We start from the raw sequence: 20623 nt of genomic DNA on the forward strand, positions 1-20623 counted from the left end.
TTATCTATTTCCACACCATCTTCCTTCTCTAATATATCTCCTAAGTCATGGCCTACGTATAGGTTCTTTAAATATTCTTCCACCTATATGCCTTTTTCTCATTTTCTTTCCGAAAAACCCGTAGATTGGAGATTGAAAAAGCTTTGGCAGTTGTTGTAGAACAAACTAAAATAGCTCAAACCCCAAAGCCAAAACACGACACTGTTGTGTCTCAGGCACTTTTCGGTAACAAGGTTACCTTCTTCAGTGACTGAAGTGAACTAAACCTAAACGGGAACTAATCTTTATTTTTATACTAATAGTTGTTAAGGTTCAGTGAACATGACCCCATGACAACAAGGTTGATGTTCAATGGACCTTAACAATCGTAAAAGTTTTCTAAGAAAAATCGGGGATGTATGAAATTAGTTGTAATGACTGTAGTAAAAAATATATTGGACAAACTAGACGCTCAATCAAAACTAGATTTAAGGAACATTTAGCTCATGCACGGTCTGGTAGAGAAGAAAAATCTAGTGTTGTCCAACATATATTTACTGAAGAACATAATATTAATATTAATAATCTTAAGTAAGTGAGGGAAGTTATTCTGTTTCTTTTACAAGAGGAAGATGCTTAGATCTCTTTCCACAATACTTTGTATAGAGCTCCTTCTGATTCCCAGTTGTAGAGAACGCTATCTAGGAGAAAATGTCGAATCTTGGACTACATTTTCAATATTCTGCTAGGGATGGACCTTCCAGAAATATAAAGACAAACTTACTTATCTGTTAGTTGCTCACCATTTCACTACATTAACTTACATTGAAATGCCAAACAGTTTGAATTTATTTCTAACAGCTCTAATGTTTAGGAATGGATTTTTGGNTTTTATTTTTTAAAGAGCAACTAATGACAAGTAAAAAGTTCTGCAATATTTATTAATAGGTAACCTTACATTCGACAAAAACGCATCAAAACGCACATATGGAAAAGTTCAAAAACTTCAACGTTTTTAAGGAACATGCTTATGTTTCCGAGTGCTACTACACGCAAATTTTTAAAGTCTGTATCCTGGTAGTTTACGGCAACGTCCAGCTCAATTGCTGGACGCCGTTGATATACAGCGCACGACGTTCATTTTCCGGCAGTCGAACGTTAAGACACTGCCACGCCGGTCGGTAATTCCCTTTGGAACTAAAATATACATCGATACGTTGATTATCGCAGGTAATGTCCCATTGCAGCCACAGCGCGCTCCCCTTCTGCCAATTGTTGGATTCGCCATCGTCTTCGAACAGTAACCCTCTATCTTGGCCCTTACCCAGCGGTGGAAACAGAAGCATATCGCGACGATCATCAGCTGAAGGATCGACATGCGACGTGCGTCCAGAAAGCGGTAGCATTGCTCCGGCACGAACCAGCAATGGTAGACGTTCCAACGGCGCGTCCACCGTGATGGTTTGCCCGCCGCTGATCCAGGAGCCACTGTAAAAGTCATACCAGCCGAAGGTATTGAGCGGCAAGTAAACGTCGCGCCGTCGCTGCCCTTGTTCCACAACACTGGCCACCAGTAGGTCCCGACCGAGCATGAAATCGTCAGTTTCGGCGAATGTCATCGGATCGTGCTCATGATCAAGGAACGTGGGACGCAGCATGGGCTCGTCGTCCTGACTAGCTTGCCACATTAGCGTGTAAAGATAAGGCAACAGGCGATAACGCAGAACAATCGCATCCCGGATGGCGGGGGTGACTGAAGGATACATCCAAGGCTCATTCACCGTGTGATCGTCGTTCCACGAATGGATGGTGAAACGCGGATGCATTACCCCGTTCTGCACCCACCGGACAAATAACTCGATGTCCGGCTTTTCGCCAGCAAAACCCCCCACGTCGTGCCCTACGTTGTACAGCCCGGAAAGGCTCATGCCCAGTCCCATACGAATGTTGTAACGCAGAGTTTGCCAACTGGTGTGGTTATCACCACTCCAGGTTTGTACATAGCGCTGCATTCCCGCGCACCCCGACCGGGAAATAAGGTAAGGGCGTTTGTTCGGAGCAAAATTCGTCTGGGCATCCATAGACGCGCGCATCATAAGCAACGCCATCACCGGACGGATATGCTTGACGGCGATCTCCTTGCCGAAGCCGAAGCAGCGCGCTTCGCCGTCCCACACTTCGTATTCGTTGTTGTCGTTCCACGTAGCGTCAATGCCCATTTTCAACAGTTGAGCCGTGATGTTGTCCTGCCACCATTTCACCGTCGCCGGGTTGGTGAAGTCTAAATGAGAACCTTCATCGCCCCAGAAGCTCGATATTTCTGGCTTGTCGGATTCGGAATCGCGAATGAACAGTTTCTTTGCAGCAACCTCCTGGTATTTTGGATGGTCACGCAATAGACATGGCTTAATATTAGCCGCCAGTTTGAGCCCCAAATGATGAAACGCCTGAGATACGGCTTGCGGCTGCGGAATCTTGTCGTAGTTCCAGTTGAACACATAACGCTTATTGTTGATTGAGGTATAGCCGGAAGAAAGTTGAAACGAATCGCATGGTATATCGTGTTCGCGACACAGTTCGATGAACTTCATCAATTGAAGCGCTGCGTCAGGCGCGTCCGTGTACTGCATAGAGGAACCGCTGTATCCCAGACTCCACTTGGGACCGAAAAGCGTTTTCCCGGTCAGACGTACGAATTTTTTCGTCACGTCCAGAATCCGCGGTCCCAAGAATAGATAGTAATCTAAATCACCTGCTTCGGCGTGATAGCGACGGTAGGGAAGATGGTAATTGTCCAGTTCATTGCCCAAATCCAGTCGAGTGATGCTCAAATTGTCGTAGAACAAGCCGAAGCTCACGCCGTTGCGCCGGGTAATGGTAAAGGGAATATGTTTGTACAGCGGATCCGTTGAGGCAGCGTTGTATCCCATTGCATCCAGGTTGCGCATTTCAAAGCGACGACCGGTGCGGTTCAGGTCGCCTGACTTTTCACCCAATCCGTAGTAGCTATCGTTGGGATAACGGCGCTGATGATGCTCGACGCCGTCTCCGTGCGGGTTAAGTCGATAACCGTGGGTCGTGGAATCGGAGGCCAGCGGCTGCCATTTGCCTTTTTCATCGAGGTACTCCCATTCCAGCCACAGCGGCTGGTGTACCGTCATGCGCAGCTTAGACGTAGAAAAACGGAGTTTATTACCAACTTGTTCCAATATGAAACGTGGCAAATTGAATCCCGAGCTGCTTTCACGCGGACGTCCTTCCCAAGGCACGTCGCTCCCCTGGGGCGCGATGCTCCAGGTGCGATCCAACTGCAATTCTCCTTTACGCTTAATTAGTATGCGAAACAAATCCTCTTCCAGTACATAGATACAAAATAGGTGGTTACCGTCCACTTTGAGATCCACAAACCTGGCGGTGTGCTGATGCAACTCCCAATTTTTCAAAGTCTTCATATCAGCACTACCAACGACAAAACAGATTATTAAACGTGACGCGATTTCTGACGATGTTCGGCAATGAAGTGTATCAGGGACACTAATACAAACGAGAAACGAACAACTATCAGTTAAGAAATAATAGATAAGAAAGTAAAAATGACAACATGTATTATCAGTGTGATGCACTTTATCTACTTATGCTTAGTTTTGAAAAACAAAAAGAACGATAAAATGTTTCGAGTGTTTTTGCCATTAAGTGTTGTTCGTTAGAAATAAGTACCATACTTCTTACTCGCATCACTATCTTTGCTTTCACTCTCTCTTCTAGATCTACCTTCGAGTTTTTTGTAATCTTTTAATTTCATCTTTAACAATAATTCCAATCTTTAAGTTCAAGTTCACCTTATCATCATTTGTGTGTCCGAAAAGTAACAAATTCTTTTTCCTACTGCTATTGTAGTTCAGATCAATTGGATCAGGTGGAGGGGACTCAACTCCACAGTGCTTCCAGTACTAGGCAATGTTACGTGATCAAGTTCTGTGCTAAACCGAAAAAAAGCTTCTCTTTCACTCTAATTCAGGAAGCGTGCGTCCACTTTGCTCTTTCCAAATTAATATTCTTCAGTTTCCAGACGCTTTAAATTGATCGGGAAGGGATGGAATATGACGCCCGCTCTGGATAGTCATCAATCAGCAAAAGGGACAAAAATGTATCCAATTGTCAAATGAGTGTTCGGACGATAGCAGAGACTTTCAGCCCTCCAAAAAGAACTGTGCACGACCAATGGAGCCAATGAATCAATCCAAACCGTCGTGACAAGAACTTTACACAACGTCCTAGTCGACACCATCCAGGAAGCACAGAAAAATCGTTGGCAAAAGTGTTAGGATTCCTAAATCGAGAATTTTGAAAAATTTTAATCGACGAAAACACTTATGGCAACCGTCCTACTTTTATTGCCTTTGTACACCTTTAAAGTGTGGTTGCTTCATGTTTCCATGCTATCGAAAAGTCAGTGGTCCTCTGGGTAGTCCCTTTTAACGCACATGTCCAAGGCTAAGTAAGTGTCCTGGTATAGGAGCGTGCATCAGGTGGAGCCCCATAGTAACCTGATCTATCAGGGGGGATTTCGACGTGAAACGTGTAGGTATATGTCGATCGAGTGTGCACTCTGAATCATAAGGGGGGGCTGCACATTTTGGGTGAAAGCAGAGTAGACGGAAAAAATCATTTTAGCTCGGGTTAGGCAGGAGGCTAAAGTATCCTGAGAAAACGAGAATACAGCAAAACGAATGTCGTCCAACGAAGAGGGCGCCGGGTAGCCGCTACCCTTCGGAGTGCCTGTACAGGTCTAACTTCAGTTCCTCCCCGCCAATTGGTGTCATACCCGAAGGGGCAGTTCAAAGATAACCTGCATGCTGGATTAGGGGTTGAGCAGCGTGACACCAGATTCGTTGAATAGTCTCCTAGTTGAACGCTCATGGGTTTGGATAGATCCACTCCTTATTGATCTTCAGTCGCTACGGTGGCTTTCTGGAACCAATCCGTTTGGCGGAAGGGAAACCCCAGAGGTTCCTTCATTCCATCCTAGTGCAGCTGTGTCGGTTTGGAGTGTAGATAAGTCTTGCCAATGCGGGTGACGCACGTGATATCTTCATTAGTTGTACTTTATGTTACAAATAATTGATAACAGTTCTAGGACTTTCGGATTTTAGTTTGAACAAACAAAAAGATCGACAGACAAACAGGAGACAACTTAAAAAAAGTTGCATGCAAAAATCCTCAAATTTATGCGCATCTGTAAAATGCGAACCTCCTTTCTCTTGCCCTGTTGACTGACAAACTCCGTATGAGAAAAAAGTGCAATTCGTTTCTTTTTTCTTTTTCGTTTAGACCCGAACAAAAACTCCATTGACATATTCGCCATAAATTAACTGTACAAAGGCATTAAATACACACTTAGTTATATACACACAAACGTACGTACAAAGACACATTACATTTGTTGAAAGAGTCCATAAAACGATTGATTCGTCCTCTTTTAGTTTTGCATCAAACAACGCAAACTTGTAAACAACGAAAAGTGGCACAGAAGGCCAAGCAAAAATCAGCAAGTGCGTTTGCGTTAGAGACGTAATATTACCGCAATAAGTTAGTAGGTACTCAGAACACGTCGCATGTGAGGAATCCTTTTTACATTACGTACTTATTTCTTTGAATACAAGTTTGTAAAAAAAGGATTATCACTGATGGTTTTTAAGAAACAACTAATCGCAATTGTAATTAGGAAGATTAAAACTGAATTAGGTACACCTTTTCAATCATAAGCTAATCTTCGAGGGGTGTAATGCATATTATAATACAATAAAAATTAATTACCCACAAGTGTAAGCCTTATTCACAACAACGCGTTTCAAATATGCATATAAAAAGTATGCAAAGTGCAATGTGACATTAGCGGAAAATCTGAGATTAATCCTTAAACGAATAGAGGGAAAATCCGTGATGGGATGCTTTTTCATTTCATGGTTAGTTTTTCCGTCAAGGGCGTCAAAAGTTGACCAAACTTTTTCTTCAATAAGACTCGTTTCCGAGCATACTGAATTCGAATATCAAATTTTGATACAAATTCATTTTTTTTTTCGGTTTAACTTCACAACAACGCGTTCCAAATATGCATACCAAAAGCATGCAAAATGCAAAGTGACAATAGCGGAAAATCTGATATTAATCCTTAAACGAATAGAGGGAAAATCCGTGATGGGATGCTTTTCCATTTCATGGTTAGTTTTTCCGTCAAGGGCGTCAAAAGTTGACCAAACTTTTTCTTTAATAAGGCTCGATTCCGAGCATACTGAATTCGAATATCAAATTTTGATACAAATTCAGTTTTTTCGGCTTAATCACAACCTTTTCATTTCAAATGCTATTAGTAAAATTGTTTCGTATTCTTGTTAAGCATGCTAGAATCTATAGGAATCAACTTCCTAATCATCAAAATTGATTAAGTCAGATTAACTTTGACAGTCCTCGACGAAAAAACCTAATCATGTAATCGAAAAAAACTACTCAGGGACATCCCTTCTATTAATTCCTGTAGTAATCTCATACGTCCCATCTGGAAGAACAAATTGGCGTTAAGAGTGATCTGTGTTCTTTTGGTAAATTTGCACACATACTCTACATCTTTACCCGATTATTCAATAGCCCGAGAATTAATCCAAATACTTAATCGTTTTATGGTATTACGAAACGAAACGCTCTGTATGTCTTATATCGCAACTTCCTTCACTCACCAATACAGGTGTGCGAGGTAAGTTAAAACAAGGTAAATGCCAACAAGTCGCAGTGAGAACAGCGGCCGACGGTTCTTTCTAAATCCCGCAAGTAGTAGTGATATTTATTTAGTAGTTAGTAGTGGTTTGTCCGTAGAAGAAGTACGCTCTTAAGTCACAATTCGCTCTCCTCCGCGACCGACTCCTTTACCTTCGGAGCTTTCGCGAATTTTAACCGTGTGCCCCAGTTATCGAACTTCTCGGAGATGATGGACTTCGGCGAACGAACAGTCCTTACGATAAACCAGTCGATGGCATGTGAATCCCCGCGGGCCGTGCAAGCAAAGTAAGGAACTCTCAACAAGTACGTTTCGTAATCGCGGTGGTAACTCGTATTTTACATACATACGCATGTGACCTGGTAGATAACAAAGTGGTGGTTTGTGCGTCGAAGGATTTCGGAAAACCTTTTCATTATTTTGAAGTCGATCAAAAGGAGCTTATCAACGATAACCATAACATCTCAAGGTAAATAACAAAGTTTTGAATTTTGTAAAATTCGTTTTTATTAAGGGTCTATTAAAGCTCTAAATGATCCCACAAAGAACTTATGTTAATAGCAGGGTGTAAATATTGATGATTTCTATCAATCAGCATTGTTTAAAAAAATACGCGGATTTGAATTTATTTTCTTATAATCATGTAAAAGTATAAGTAGCTTTTAGGCATCACAAAAGCACTTAATAGAAATAAAAATTGAGAAAGAGATCTAAAAAACACCGAGGAGGAATTCAACCATCTATATAAGGATTCAAAGGCTTAACCAAAAAATAATGTATGCCGAATTAACTGATTTTTCAAGTTAATAAAATTGCATAAAAGTTCTTCTCGCAAATAACTGTATATGAAGCAAACAAGGGTAGTTAGCCAGAGGCAAAAATTACATATTCAAATCTATAATTCACGTTAAAATATACGTTCTGTAAATTATTATTCTGATCTTTGTTCAGTATTTAAATTCTGCAACAGTGGCTTTAAGAAAACCAACTTTCATCACGAATATCTTCTATGGTTGAAAGTTCAAAATAAACTGCCTTGCTCAAATGTAGTCAACAATATCGTAAATAACATTGATTTCTCTATTAACTTTCCTTAAACAACAATTTGATAATAGAAAGCAGCATGAGAATATTGAAATTCATTGAAAATATTGAACACAAACGAAGAAAAGTTAAGTTTTGGTTAAGTTCGAAAGGTATTATAAAAATATTATTATTTGCAAACTATTATGTATTATTATAAAAGAAAAAATTATGTATCTACATTAAAACTAAAGTTCAAAGCCCTTTAGACAAATTGAAAATATTAGTATACTTTTGTTAAAGTTGTGAATGAATTTTCAAAAGTTTGTAGACACATCAAAAGTTCTATTCGAATTTCATTACTAAACTTTCGTAGGCATTAAAGACTATCAAAAACGATTTCTTTTCCAAAAAATTCTTTATCTAATGGTGCTAAAAATAACGGTAACTCATTGGCACAGTTATTAGCTTATAGGTGTGAATTAGCCCAAATATTATATAATACTTGATTATTTAAATAGCATTTCTATCTTTCATCCAGTTATTCCATTCAGTAAATAAAAAGAAGAATCAAATTACGTTGCGCTAAATTTAACCAAGTCCCGTATTTTTTTTTTTTCGATTTTGAAGAGATCAATTTTTTAAAAATAACTTCTGCATCCTATCGCAGTCGTAATCCAGATAAAATGTACAAAGCTTTTTACTAAATGTTAAAATTTCAGAAACACTATTTTTAAAATAAATATACAATAAAGTTAATAGAACAAATGTTTCATACATATTTCCAGGTAGCTACACGACATTAAAAAGTATGACAGACAATTTAGAATTTGCGGTCTCTACGTGTCTTTTGAAATTTAATTGCTTAAACAATTAATTATTCATTTGACACAAACATAAAATACTGGTTCGGTATAACGAAAAGTGTTAGAAGTTAATTATGAAGAAATTTTCTATATACCTACATGTCTAATTTGTTATTGAATATACGTGGTTAAAATGCTTTGGTTTTCCAATCAAAAAAACTATTTGTAAGTTAAAATTCCTAATTAACATTTAAAGAAGGTCGTTTCTTACTCTGAGAAAGTTTTTGATTTTATAGATTGGACAGTACACAATTCAAAGTCATCATGCAATATTTACACTTTGGTTTCCATAAGGTAATGCAACAATTGCAATTTTATCATAAAAACCTTTCATTTAGATAGATCTCTTTACGAATAATGCAAGAAAAGGTCACTTTTATACTTACGATTAGTTATGTTATAAAATGTACTCACCTGGTTATAAGTGAAAGGTAGATACCGAGTCGTAATTTTTTTCATGGCCATCCACTTCCCAAACGATTCATTATTACACACTGTACAATTTCGGGCGCATACACTATATCATCTGGAATGTAAAGAAAGACTTATTATAACTGTTGTCCATATTACGTAATCTATTTACTGATACTTAATACAGATTAAGGAGTTGTTTGAAAATGTTAAAGAACAGAATCAGATTAAGGTGGAACTGCGGGAGGTACCGTAAGTGTGCATTCCTGTACAGCATAGAACCTCCACATTACAAAATGCTTTCACAAGAAGTCCTTTAAATAGTTGTGAACAAATATTTAAATGTTTTGATTAATTATAAACTATGAAAAAGGTTTCAAAAGAAAGTTCGTTTAGCTAAGAAGAATTTACAAATTAATAACTTAAAATAATGTTCAAATTCTTTCTTTCATACTTAACTCATGCCTCAGTATTTAGCAAAAGTACTGACTAAAGGACTGGAGTTAAGAAGACATAGTTTTTTATTTTTTATGATGATACCTAATAAGGACTAATATCGTAACAAACAGCTCATTTCGCGGGTTATTTGATAATTCAGGCAGTTTCTCTTTTACTATATAACTAAATAATTTATTTAAGTGAAGAAGTTTAAAAAAATATTAATTTCACAAACCATACTAATTTAATTTTTAAAAAACATTTCAAAAAACTATTTTGAAGGTAATTAAAAAGAATGGGGTCGTTTAATTTAAATGATTTAACGTATCAATCTATTAGAAGATTAACTACCAAGGGCGAATGAGGCCTTGAAAACATGGAAGGAAATAAAACCTAAATTCTTGCCAATGTGGAGTACCAAAACGGGATATATTCGTTCTGTTATTACAGTTATAAATTTGCGACCTTAATTCCAAATGGCTTTGATTCCTTCTGACATATTCTCACATGTAACTTAACACCGGAAGACATTTCAAAATCGCTAATTATTTTTTCCACCACAACGGTTTCTCTCTTCACCCATCATTGATGTCTCTTCTATCTGTTCTGCGTTTAGCCGAAATTTTTTCTTTTTATGTAGCACAAGAAGAACGAAAATGCACAATTTAGTGAAATTATGGAATATATTTTCAAACACATCATCAACATAACAAGGTCGTCAGTCCTAAGACAGGTTGGACACGCACCTCCACACTTCCCAATCCTGAGATAATTTTCGCATTTCAAAACTAGAACATCCCAAATCCTGAACTACTATTGAACACTAATCTAATATAGATCTACCTCTACTTCTCTTACCTCCTGTTTCTGCTTCTAATATGTCTCTAATTAGTCCTTCTTGCTTGAATACCACTATTTTTGTTTTAAAATTCAAGAAATGATGCAATAAAAAATCCCCATGTTCAGTTTCTAACTCGCCTCTAGCGTATACAAAGGTATTACAGAAAAATAATTATCACAGCTTTCCAAAGAACTGTTACATACGGGTAGGTAAGTGTACAATAATTTATTCAATTAATCTGAATATGAAATAACACTGCACTAAAGAAACTGTTATGTTTTTTTTTTACGATATTAAAATAGGATGCATAATACTCTTTGGAATTGCATCAGTTGTAAAACAATTTTCCTTCGATTAACTTTCATAATATACGCAGATAAACTAGATATGTCTGATACAGCCAACCGTGTCAAAAGAGCAAAAATGGTTAACTTATTTTTTTTTTTTATGTTAACCTTATTCTCCTGATTCCGCATTGCTAATGAAACGCTATCTCTATCATGTTAATTTGATAGGCTTCAACGATTAGATCATGTTTGGACCAACGCCTACTGCCTACCCGTTCCTTTAAAACGGTAAATAAATTTTTCCTCGCCGTCAGAGCTGTTCTAATTCTACGTGAAAACTACCGCTTGACATACGGCTTATAAGGCGTAGAAAACGGTGAAGGATTTGGAGATTTGTTAGTAGAAACTTTTTTCTATTTTTCAGTTTCTACATTAATAAATAAAATATTTAAATGAGTTCTTATATAAATCTGAGGATGATATAGTAATACTACCTATTACCATATTTATAGCAAGAAGTTAGTTACAAACAGAATTAATTAAAATGGAAGCGATATTAGAAGAAGAGTATGGAATAAATAAAAGCCAAAATAAAAAGGAAGTCGCCGATCTGTATGGGAAGTCAGATAAGTCAGAATGGTGCAAGCGTTAAAAACATAAAACAAAGAATATTACAAATTCTCGTCGCTTTTAATGTAATGGGCCTAACAGTTCATTTAGACCACGATCTTTCAACCCCGAATATATTTCTACCAAAGTTAAAAATATTGGAAAAAGGATAACGAAAAGGGGAGTTAGAATGATAGACCACCTTCAGAGATACTGGAAGACCTCTTTTTGTGATTATTCGTGTAGTAAAACTAGAAATCTCCGTTTTATTAATTAAAATTCTATTAAAAGTTATCTTTACTACACTGGCGTTAATGACTTTGAGTATTGATAGATACTTTGAGTGGTATAAGATAATAAATGCCATCATAAAAGAAATCAATATGGCGGATGCTAGCCGCCATAATGTCACATTCAAGTTTTAGTAAAAAGACAATTTCAAACAAACATCGTCGGTAATTTCTTGATTTTAAAACCTAATTTGCTAACCTTCATACTTATGCAATTAATACTGCTTCGAAACTATTCAAAGATGTTTCGATAAAATGCAACATTAGCAGATCTCAAATTTAATAACGTGGGAGTTGAGTAATAATAGTATATTATTCATGTATCGTACAATAACCAAAGAATTACACCTGTAAACAGGTACATTGCGTAGATCACAAACCAAGTAGACAGAAGCCTAAATTACCCAACTCTTTATTCGTTATAAAAGATGATGACAAACAAGAACCTGTTATCGTGAATCATCATCAGCTTCATGCATTATTAATGATATTCATGGCCGACTCGGACAACGGTATTGTTGTTAAGTAAACATTCAAATGGATGTTGGAAACAGCAAAAAAAATTCGCATATCCACAAGATTGAGTACGACAATTATCAAAACACATAAAGATTGTTTGGGTTGTTCGTCAGCAATTTTTTAATAGAATATATTAAGCACTAGCAGCATCCGTCAAAGTTTGAGCTAGATTTTAGCGCTCATCGTCATCATAAGGTCGTCAGTCCTATGACTGGTTGAACTCGCACCTTCACTCCTTCCTACCCTGAGCTAATCTTCGCATTTCCTTAAAATTAGAACATCCCACATCCTTAACTATTTGCGAACAGTAATCCAATCTAGGTCTACTTATATTTCTCTTAACTCTTTTATAGGCGGATGATGAGGATATCGTGGGTAGAAAAGGTTAGAAATGAAGAGGTATTGGAAAGAATAGGAGAACAGAGGACTCTATGGAAGTCAATAAAAAATAGGCGAGACAGGTTGGTAGGACACCTTCTGAGGCATGAAGGTCTAGTCAGAGACATATTAGAGGCAGAAACAGGAGTTAGGAGGGGAAGAGGTAGACCTAGATTAGATTACTGTTCGCAAATAGTTAAGGATGTGGGCTGTTCTAGTTTTAGGGAAATGCGAAGTTTAGCTCAAGATAGGAAAGAGTGGAGGTACGTGTCCAACCAGTCTTAGGACTGATGACCTTATTATGATTATGATGATGATGATGATGATGAACTCTTTTTTCTGCCTCTAATATGTCTCTGACTGGACCTTCAAGCCTGAGAAGGTGTCCTACCAACCTATGTCGCCTATTTTTTATTGACTTCCATGGAGTCCTCTGTTGTCCTATTCTTTCTAAAACCTCTTAATTTCTAACTTTCTCTATCCACGGTATCCTCATCATTCGCCGGTAACACAAGATTTTAGCAGTAAATACAAAAAAGAAATTTACCACTGTTTGAAAAAAGGGACGTGCAAGAGTGTTCTTTGTTCCTATGTCTGGATAACACATGGTTGAAATATCAAGAAAAACTGTTTTCTTTTCGATATTTTTACTTCTATTTGAAGTATCTTGTGCTATTTTTTGCGTTGGACGAAGGATGAGTTCTTCAGTTTTCATAACTTTCAACTATCGACACTGTTTTCTTGAAACGTCATGACATGTTCGCATGTATGACAAAAAATTTCAGCTTTTCAAGCAATTATTGTGTCGGGAAATAGAAAAATTTGTACTTAGAAGAAAAAAGTATCAGATGAAATGATCAAGGCCAAGACTAAGACGCAAAATCAATATCAAAACCGAGGTTATATCAGCAAGACTACGATTAAAACCGAAAAAACTGGGACAGCTGTGCTCATCACTAATTAGAATTTTATGACAGTGTAAGATCTCATCCAGAAATAATGCTCGATTATACAGTAATTCGATTCCGCATTACACTGTATATTTTATACCTTCAACAACAAGAACGACATCTAAAAAAATGTCACGTAACAAACAATCCATTACAGGAAAGGTAAAACACCCAAGCCTAATTACGAGTGTCATGCGAAAATAATTACGAGCAGACTTAAGTATGTATTAGAGCGGCTTTGAGCCGGAAAAGCGTGGTTATAGGAAACGGACCGATTGGAAATTAATGAACATGTAGCGAATTAAACTCGGTTGAACTCGAAAATAACGGTTCAACCTCGTGTTAACACATAGCAAAGTAACCGAATGAATTCAAATGAGCGATTTTGCATGAAATATATATCGGTTGTTTTAGTGTCAACGTTAAAGTGCAACACGATAAAATTATGGTCATTACTTCGGCCGCTATTGCACTGCAACAACGCAACGCCAAGTGAACCGATTCCAAGGATTTCTAAAGGATAACGACCGAGAATTATGTTTCCTGAAAATACAATTGTACTTAAACGTTTTATCTATTCGCAATTTGTTTTAAATTTTCCATGATAGCACTTGGAAATGCAATATCCGGGAAAATTATTCCGAAATGACCTACTGTAATACAGGCTTACAAATCACACGAAGTCAGCTTGAGAGACGGCTATAAGTCTTAATGGAACTATTACATCCTTAAATTAAAATAGAATTATTACTGGAACAGGTACAGCCAGAAAAATATTAAATATCTAGCATCTAGCAAAGAGAAGTTGAAGATACCTTTCAATAAAATGGAAGCGGTTTTGACAAAACAGTACTGTATGAAAATAAATAAAAGTAAAACAAAAATACTGGTATGCAAGGGAAGAAAAAGCAGGGAAAGAGCGAATATACAGATAGGAGACGAAAAATTAGAAGAAGTGGCTGATTTTAGATACCTAGGAAGTTAACTAAGTGAGGATGGAAGGAGTAGTAGGGATATAAAGCAGAGGATAGCGAAGGGTTGAGTTGTCTTCAATAAAAGAAAGTCACTTCTATGCTTGCGAAACGATTAATTTAGAAATTGGAAATAGGCTTTTAAGGGTGTATGTTTGGAGCGCAGCGCTCCTCGGGTGCGAAACTGTCCATGGGCGCAGCGGAAAAGAAAAGATTAGAAGCGTTCAAAATGTGGTGCTACAGACGAATGACGAAGATAGAGAAGGTTAGAAATGAAGAGGTATTAGAAAGAAAAGGAGAACAGAGGACACTTTGGATATCAATAAGAAATAGGCGAGATAGGTTGGTAGAACACCTTCTCAAGCATGAAGGTCTAGCCAGAGACATATTAGAGACAGAAACGGAAGTTAGAAGGGGTAGAGGTAGTCCAAGATTAGATTACTGTTCGCAAATAGTTAAGGATGTGGGATGTTTTAGTGTTAGGGAAATGCGAAGATTAGCTCAGGGTACGAAGGAGTGAAGCTGCGTGTCCATCCAGTCTTAGGACTGACGACCTTATGATGATGATGAAACATTAGGAAAAATACGTGACCTTATATATCAGCCGCTAATACGAAAAAGAAATTGTAGACGTGTAATACCAATTTTTTTAAATTATCTGTATTTACGGTAGCAGTGGAACTTACATTACACTTATTTATCTATCGACAAATTCGACATCGAATGTTAAGGTTGAATTTCTAAATATAAATAGACACATACATACATATATGTACAACATAAAACCGATTAGTTACTTCATCCATGAACTATAACATTTCCTTTCACGAAGGTTAACCGAATCGTACATTTGGAAACAGTTTCCCAAGGAGTATAGAGTCAAGTCACTAAACACGTGAAGTCGCTTACTTAATTGATTATCATTAAATAAATAATTTATTAACGCTCAAAATAAAAATCCAACTGGAACAGACAAATTATTTAAATAAGATTCTAAAGGATTCGTTCAATTCGTGACCAAATTGTTTTTCAATACTTGCCTATCATTTGCATTATTACTATCGAAGAAAAGCAACTTTCCTTAAGCGATTAACAATTTAAAATGCAATATTAAATGTTATATAAGTCCAATAACACACGTACATAGTCCATTATATCGGTTTCACTATGAGACGCACCGACGCGGAAAGGAACTAACAACATAGCACACCGTTTGAACATGCTGAAACAATCCGTTGCTTTTTACTTTCTCTTAGTGATGATGGATGCCGAAAATTAAACGCTTTAATCACTAAAGTCGAGATTTCGGATGAAAATTTTCCGGGTAACATCCGAAACAAAACACTTCCATAGTATGGTAATCTAGCCACTCTCTAAATCGATCGTAACAGTACAAAGTCAATTACTAGACAACTAACTACTTTTACATAATAATAAATTCCTCCGATACTTGTAAGTTTTTTTTAAAAGTGAAAGTTTAAATAACATCAAAAAACGACTTTCTATCTATTAATGATTCAAAATTGTGTACATACAATGTAATTGATATGCAAATTGCTAATAATAATTACTGACAACAGAATCACGAAGAACATTAACTTTGGAAACCAAAAGCCTGTGACTAATGAACAGACAGTCAGGCAAAATTTCCACCAATACAAACGAACTCAAGAAAATTTCTTCCTGGTAGGTATAAAATATCAGTTTTTGTTAAGTAACTCATAAGAGACCTACCTACCTACCTACCTAGAAGAACTTGTTCGCCTTCGATTGTATTTCTTACGGAATGCTACACCTGTCTAACATTTGTTCGGAATCTACGACTTCCAATTATTGGTTTCCACCTCATCAGAAGAAGCCAACAAACTCATTATATTCGCTTGTCCGAAGACATGCTTCTTTAGTTGGTTATTCTTGAAAGATTCCAACCGACCCGACCGTGCGTATTTACAACCGGCAACGCGTACATACGAATCTAGCAAGCGTGTTTTACGATCAGCTTCCTTATTGCGACCACATTCTTGAGGCACCTTTCTTCAGATAATATGTCACCTACTTAAATACAAAAAGATAACCCAAAAAATTACTTTCATATCCCAATCGCACCGGTTTACATAAAATCGTTGTACTGACGGTTGCTCCAAATTGCTCAACTTTTTGGTAAGACTGAGGCTGAAGATGAACTTCCGCTGAACTATTAGACATAGCCGGGAGGTATTGCTCGCCCACCCTTGTTATTAGATGACAGGAATAAAAATCCAAACGTTCAAGCTTTTCCACTCGAACAGACCGAGCGGCACGGTCTACAGTATAGAGGTTTAGACTACTGCTTAGCAATTGGGACGACACCGGTTTGATTCTGGATCCATCTGTCCTGGTCCATATTTCTCCATGGTTTCCTTGGATCACTTAGCAAATACTAGGTCAGTAATATTCCACAAATAATCTTTCACTCTCTTCTATCTTCATTCCGTTCGTTTCATCACTGTCACCCCAACAACCATCTACCTATCTCCACGATTTCTAAAAGGAGACTGAAGAGGGACTTCCGCTGTACTCTCCGGAGCAGCCCTGATGTATTGCTCGCCCACCAGTATTAGTAGATAACAGGAATAAAAAACCGAAAGTTTTTCGCACTCGACCAGACCGAGCAGCATGGTTTAGAGGTTTGCTTAGCATTTGGGAGGACACCGGTTCGAATCTGGGTTCGTTTGCCTTGACCCATGTTTTTTTGTGGTTTCATTGGATCACTTATACAAATGCTGGGCCCGTAATATTCCACAGATAATCATTCACTCTCTTCCGTCTTCATTTTGTTCGTCTCATCATTCTCACTCCAACCACCCCCCACCCAAGATAAGATAAGATGAATTGCATCCCGCTCTACTTTTTAGAGTAGTGCGAAAGGACTGGCTACCCTTCAGCACTAGTGATAGTACCAGATACCGAGGGAATTTATTTGATCCACTAGTAACACAGCAGAGGATTGACGCCCAAAGGCGATTTTGCACAAAACACATTATGGTCCAGTGTATGAAAGATACATGTGCATTTTTTAGTAATTGGGTCGCAAAAATATATAAATAATTTTTTGGTAGTTGTGCAACACATATATATACCAGTGGCCCCCGTGCTTAAAATATGACTGATTTTAACGTTCGCAATATAAAACGTAAATTATTACTGAAACAGTTTAATAGTTTGACCTTTTCTTAACTGCACTTTAATTCATCAGTAACCTACGAAAATAAGCAATCGCTAACGATTACTTTTGGCGATCCAATGTAAGAGAAAACTCAATTACGAAACACAAAGTACGTATATTATTTATTAGTAAGACCTTTCGCTGACATTTCTTTCTATTGCAGAGGCACAGTAATCCGTCAATTCGTTTTTAATGTTAGGCTACAAGACTATGAAAGTATAATATGATAAAACAATAAACTCCTTTAAGAATCACGACTTCATGAGCATATATACCAGAAAACAATATAGATTAAGAAAACCAACTATGACACGATTTCGTTTCGCAGTTTAATGATGCTAGTGGACTTTGCCCAAAAAGTCCAAACCCCAAGAAAAAGTTTTCCGTCTATTAACTTTAGAAGCACCCAAAAAATTTGGATTGGTGTCAAAACCACATTTTAAATCTCAATGTGCTTAAGGTACTTAATAAGTGTTTCCGTAATTATTAGAAGATTCATTATTAATAACATAAAGAGTGCGAAACGATGGGGATACGGCTCATACGTTCGTGACCAAAACACTCACCATAGGAAGCTGACGCAATTGGTCAAATTTGTTTACTAGTTAGGTACAATTTTTTTAAAGAAGCTTTACGGTTTGAGTTACTATTTCAGCCAAATCCTTGATTACAATATTGTTTACTTAGACCACGGCCCGAATCTTCATTCTACTATGGACTCCGGCCGTGAAAGCCTTTGTTCTTATTTTACAATATTAAGTTTGTAAAGACTTATTTCCGTTCAAACGTGGACAAAGTCAACTACTGTGCATAATTCTTTCGTCAACTGGCATTCACATCAACTGAGTTATTTTCAAACAATTCAGCAAAACAATAGTGAAACCGATCAGAACTTCGGTGTCAACCTTCATTATGATAATCAAGTCTGCATTATAATACATAGATACACATACGTATATGACATTCAAGATACATACCTTGAACGAAAGTATTATTCATTCTAATGTTGTAAGTATCTAGAAACATATTACTTACATAAGCTGTTACAAATGCAACTTTAACTTTCAGGGTGTAACGCAAATTCAAATGGCTGCGTCAAGGTCGCCAGAAAAAATTTATTTATGTTAATGTAAACTAACATACAAAAATGCGTACAACGCGTATGACTTTCTTCTTATTTGCTTTTTATGTAAGTTGTAAATCTCGGCTTGTGTGGTAATTAATTGGATAAGTGTCGTAATGGTACAACGGTTAAATGGACTTTTGCATCTGTAAAAGTTCTTAACGCAAGCGTTTTTTAATAAGAATTTTTCGTAATCAAGCATTTAATACTTATTCTATTTTATGCAAATATTTTTATTCGATAGTCAATTCTTCGTTGATTCATCTATTGATGATTCTCACAGAAAGGATCCAAAATCAAAGAGACATTCACCAACCGTTACCAACAATAAAAATAAAAAGCGTGGACAAAAAGTTTTTCAAAGATGTTTACTTAGTAACCCACTGGTTTTAAGACAAGTCTCCTACACATCAAGTGAAATTACTCGACATCTTTATTAGAAAAATAAAATATTATGTTAAAAGAGGTTGTAGGTAAGACCCATTTTTGGGTACCAGCAGTACAAACATAATTTTTTTTTGTGTTTCTAAGATATTGTGACTGTTTAGGGTCCAATTTTGGCCGATGGCAAAAGAAATTTTTTTTTGATTCCGGTATGTCTCTTAACCATTTTCGTAATGTTTAGAAATTTAATTCTCGAGATATGCGACAAATCAATCATTGAAGCAATCAATTTAGATCCTGAAGTAGAAGAAATAAAAATCAAATCCTAGACCGCATTCTCCCATCTTCTAAATTCATAAAAAGATCAAACTAAAAGTCAAATCTATTAGAAACAAGAAGTAGTCAATTAATTCCATTACTATTTGTAAATGAATTTCTATATCCCCAAAGCTAATAAAAAGGCAACCATATACCTAGATATAAACTAGTTTCAAATTATTTAGTTAATAAAATAAGAAAATTGGCGCTTTAGATTTACTAAACAAAACGGTATCCACTAATATCACCATGCAGCATAAATATCAGCAAAGGTTTTTTTTGCTATACAACTTTCACAATATAAAAACTAAAGCCTAAAATAACAGTGACACAATATACATAGAACAATATGTTGGTAGCTGTGTCAATTACAAAGTGGAACCATATTAACAACAATAACGAACATAAGCATAAATAATTTATTTTTTGTTCGTACTTCTTGTAACTATAAATTTACTAACTATTGTACATTAACGTTAATGGCTACGGGCCAAAACAAAATCAATTTAAAGAATTTTAAAAATGATGCAGATATATACACTGATGTTACTACATAACAAGCCCCTAAAACAATAATAGACTTGGCTAAAATGCTGCAGTTTGCATTTTTATTTTAAGTTTTACTAAGAATTTAGACGACAAACTGGCATAAATTATCTGGTACATATTCGAATAACAAATAGGCGAGATAGGTTGGTAAGACACCTTCTTAGGCATGAAGGTCTAGTCAGAGATATATTAGAGCCAGAAACGGGAATTAGGAGGGGTAGAGGTAGGGTTGCCACCCGTACTTTATTATAAAGTATTGTACTCTATTTCAACTGTGCGTACGTTATACTTTACAAGACACATAAAGTACGCAAAAATACTTTATTTAAGGCTTTAAGTAAACATCGTAATTTTGTAAGCGATTATTCGAAGTTCAGAGTACCTTTATATCAATAATATTGCACAGAAAAATGGCAAGCCATATTTACGGAACAACCTGATTTCTCAAATCTGTTCAAAGTAGTGTCACTTTTGCTGTCCGTTCCGGCGACTTCGGCATTTACAGAAAGAGTATTCTCTGTTATGAACGCAAAGTGGCGGGACTTCATTAAAACTAATTAAAAATAAACTTTTAGTTTACTTAGATCTTTGTTTGCCATGTTTAGAGGCTATTAATGTATTTAAGAGCGACAGCAATTTGTTACTGGCTGCTAGGTGTAACAAAAAATATGTTTTTAAAAACAAAAAATAAAATACTTTATTTTTATGCT

The 20623-nt window shown here is 36.6% G+C and overlaps 2 protein-coding genes across 2 annotated transcripts in view; both read right to left on the minus strand.

The window, feature by feature from the left end:
- Positions 1-20623, minus strand: part of LOC108743039 (moesin/ezrin/radixin homolog 1) — a 95946-nt gene that overhangs the window by 46840 nt on the left and 28483 nt on the right. Inside the window, exon 2 of the mRNA XM_018478461.2 lies at positions 9055-9166. The gene's annotated coding sequence lies outside the window, so the exon portion shown is untranslated. The remainder of the gene's footprint in view (positions 1-9054; positions 9167-20623) is intronic.
- LOC108742928 (alpha-glucosidase 2-like) lies at positions 895-7214 on the minus strand. Its single transcript, XM_018478293.2, has one exon. The coding sequence runs from the start codon at positions 3429-3431 to the stop codon at positions 1062-1064; it is 2370 nt and encodes a 789-aa protein (XP_018333795.1). The 5' UTR covers positions 3432-7214; the 3' UTR covers positions 895-1061.

This window comes from Agrilus planipennis, unplaced genomic scaffold (assembly GCF_000699045.2).
Source record: "Agrilus planipennis isolate EAB-ADULT unplaced genomic scaffold, Apla_2.0 scaffold19, whole genome shotgun sequence".
In the NCBI taxonomy this organism is placed as follows: domain Eukaryota; kingdom Metazoa; phylum Arthropoda; class Insecta; order Coleoptera; family Buprestidae; genus Agrilus; species Agrilus planipennis.

Bases quoted from the DNA above. Each gene is read 5' to 3' on its own strand.
- LOC108742928 (XM_018478293.2), bottom strand. From the start codon at position 3,431: ATGAAGACTTTGAAAAATTGGGAGTTGCATCAGCACACCGCCAGGTTT.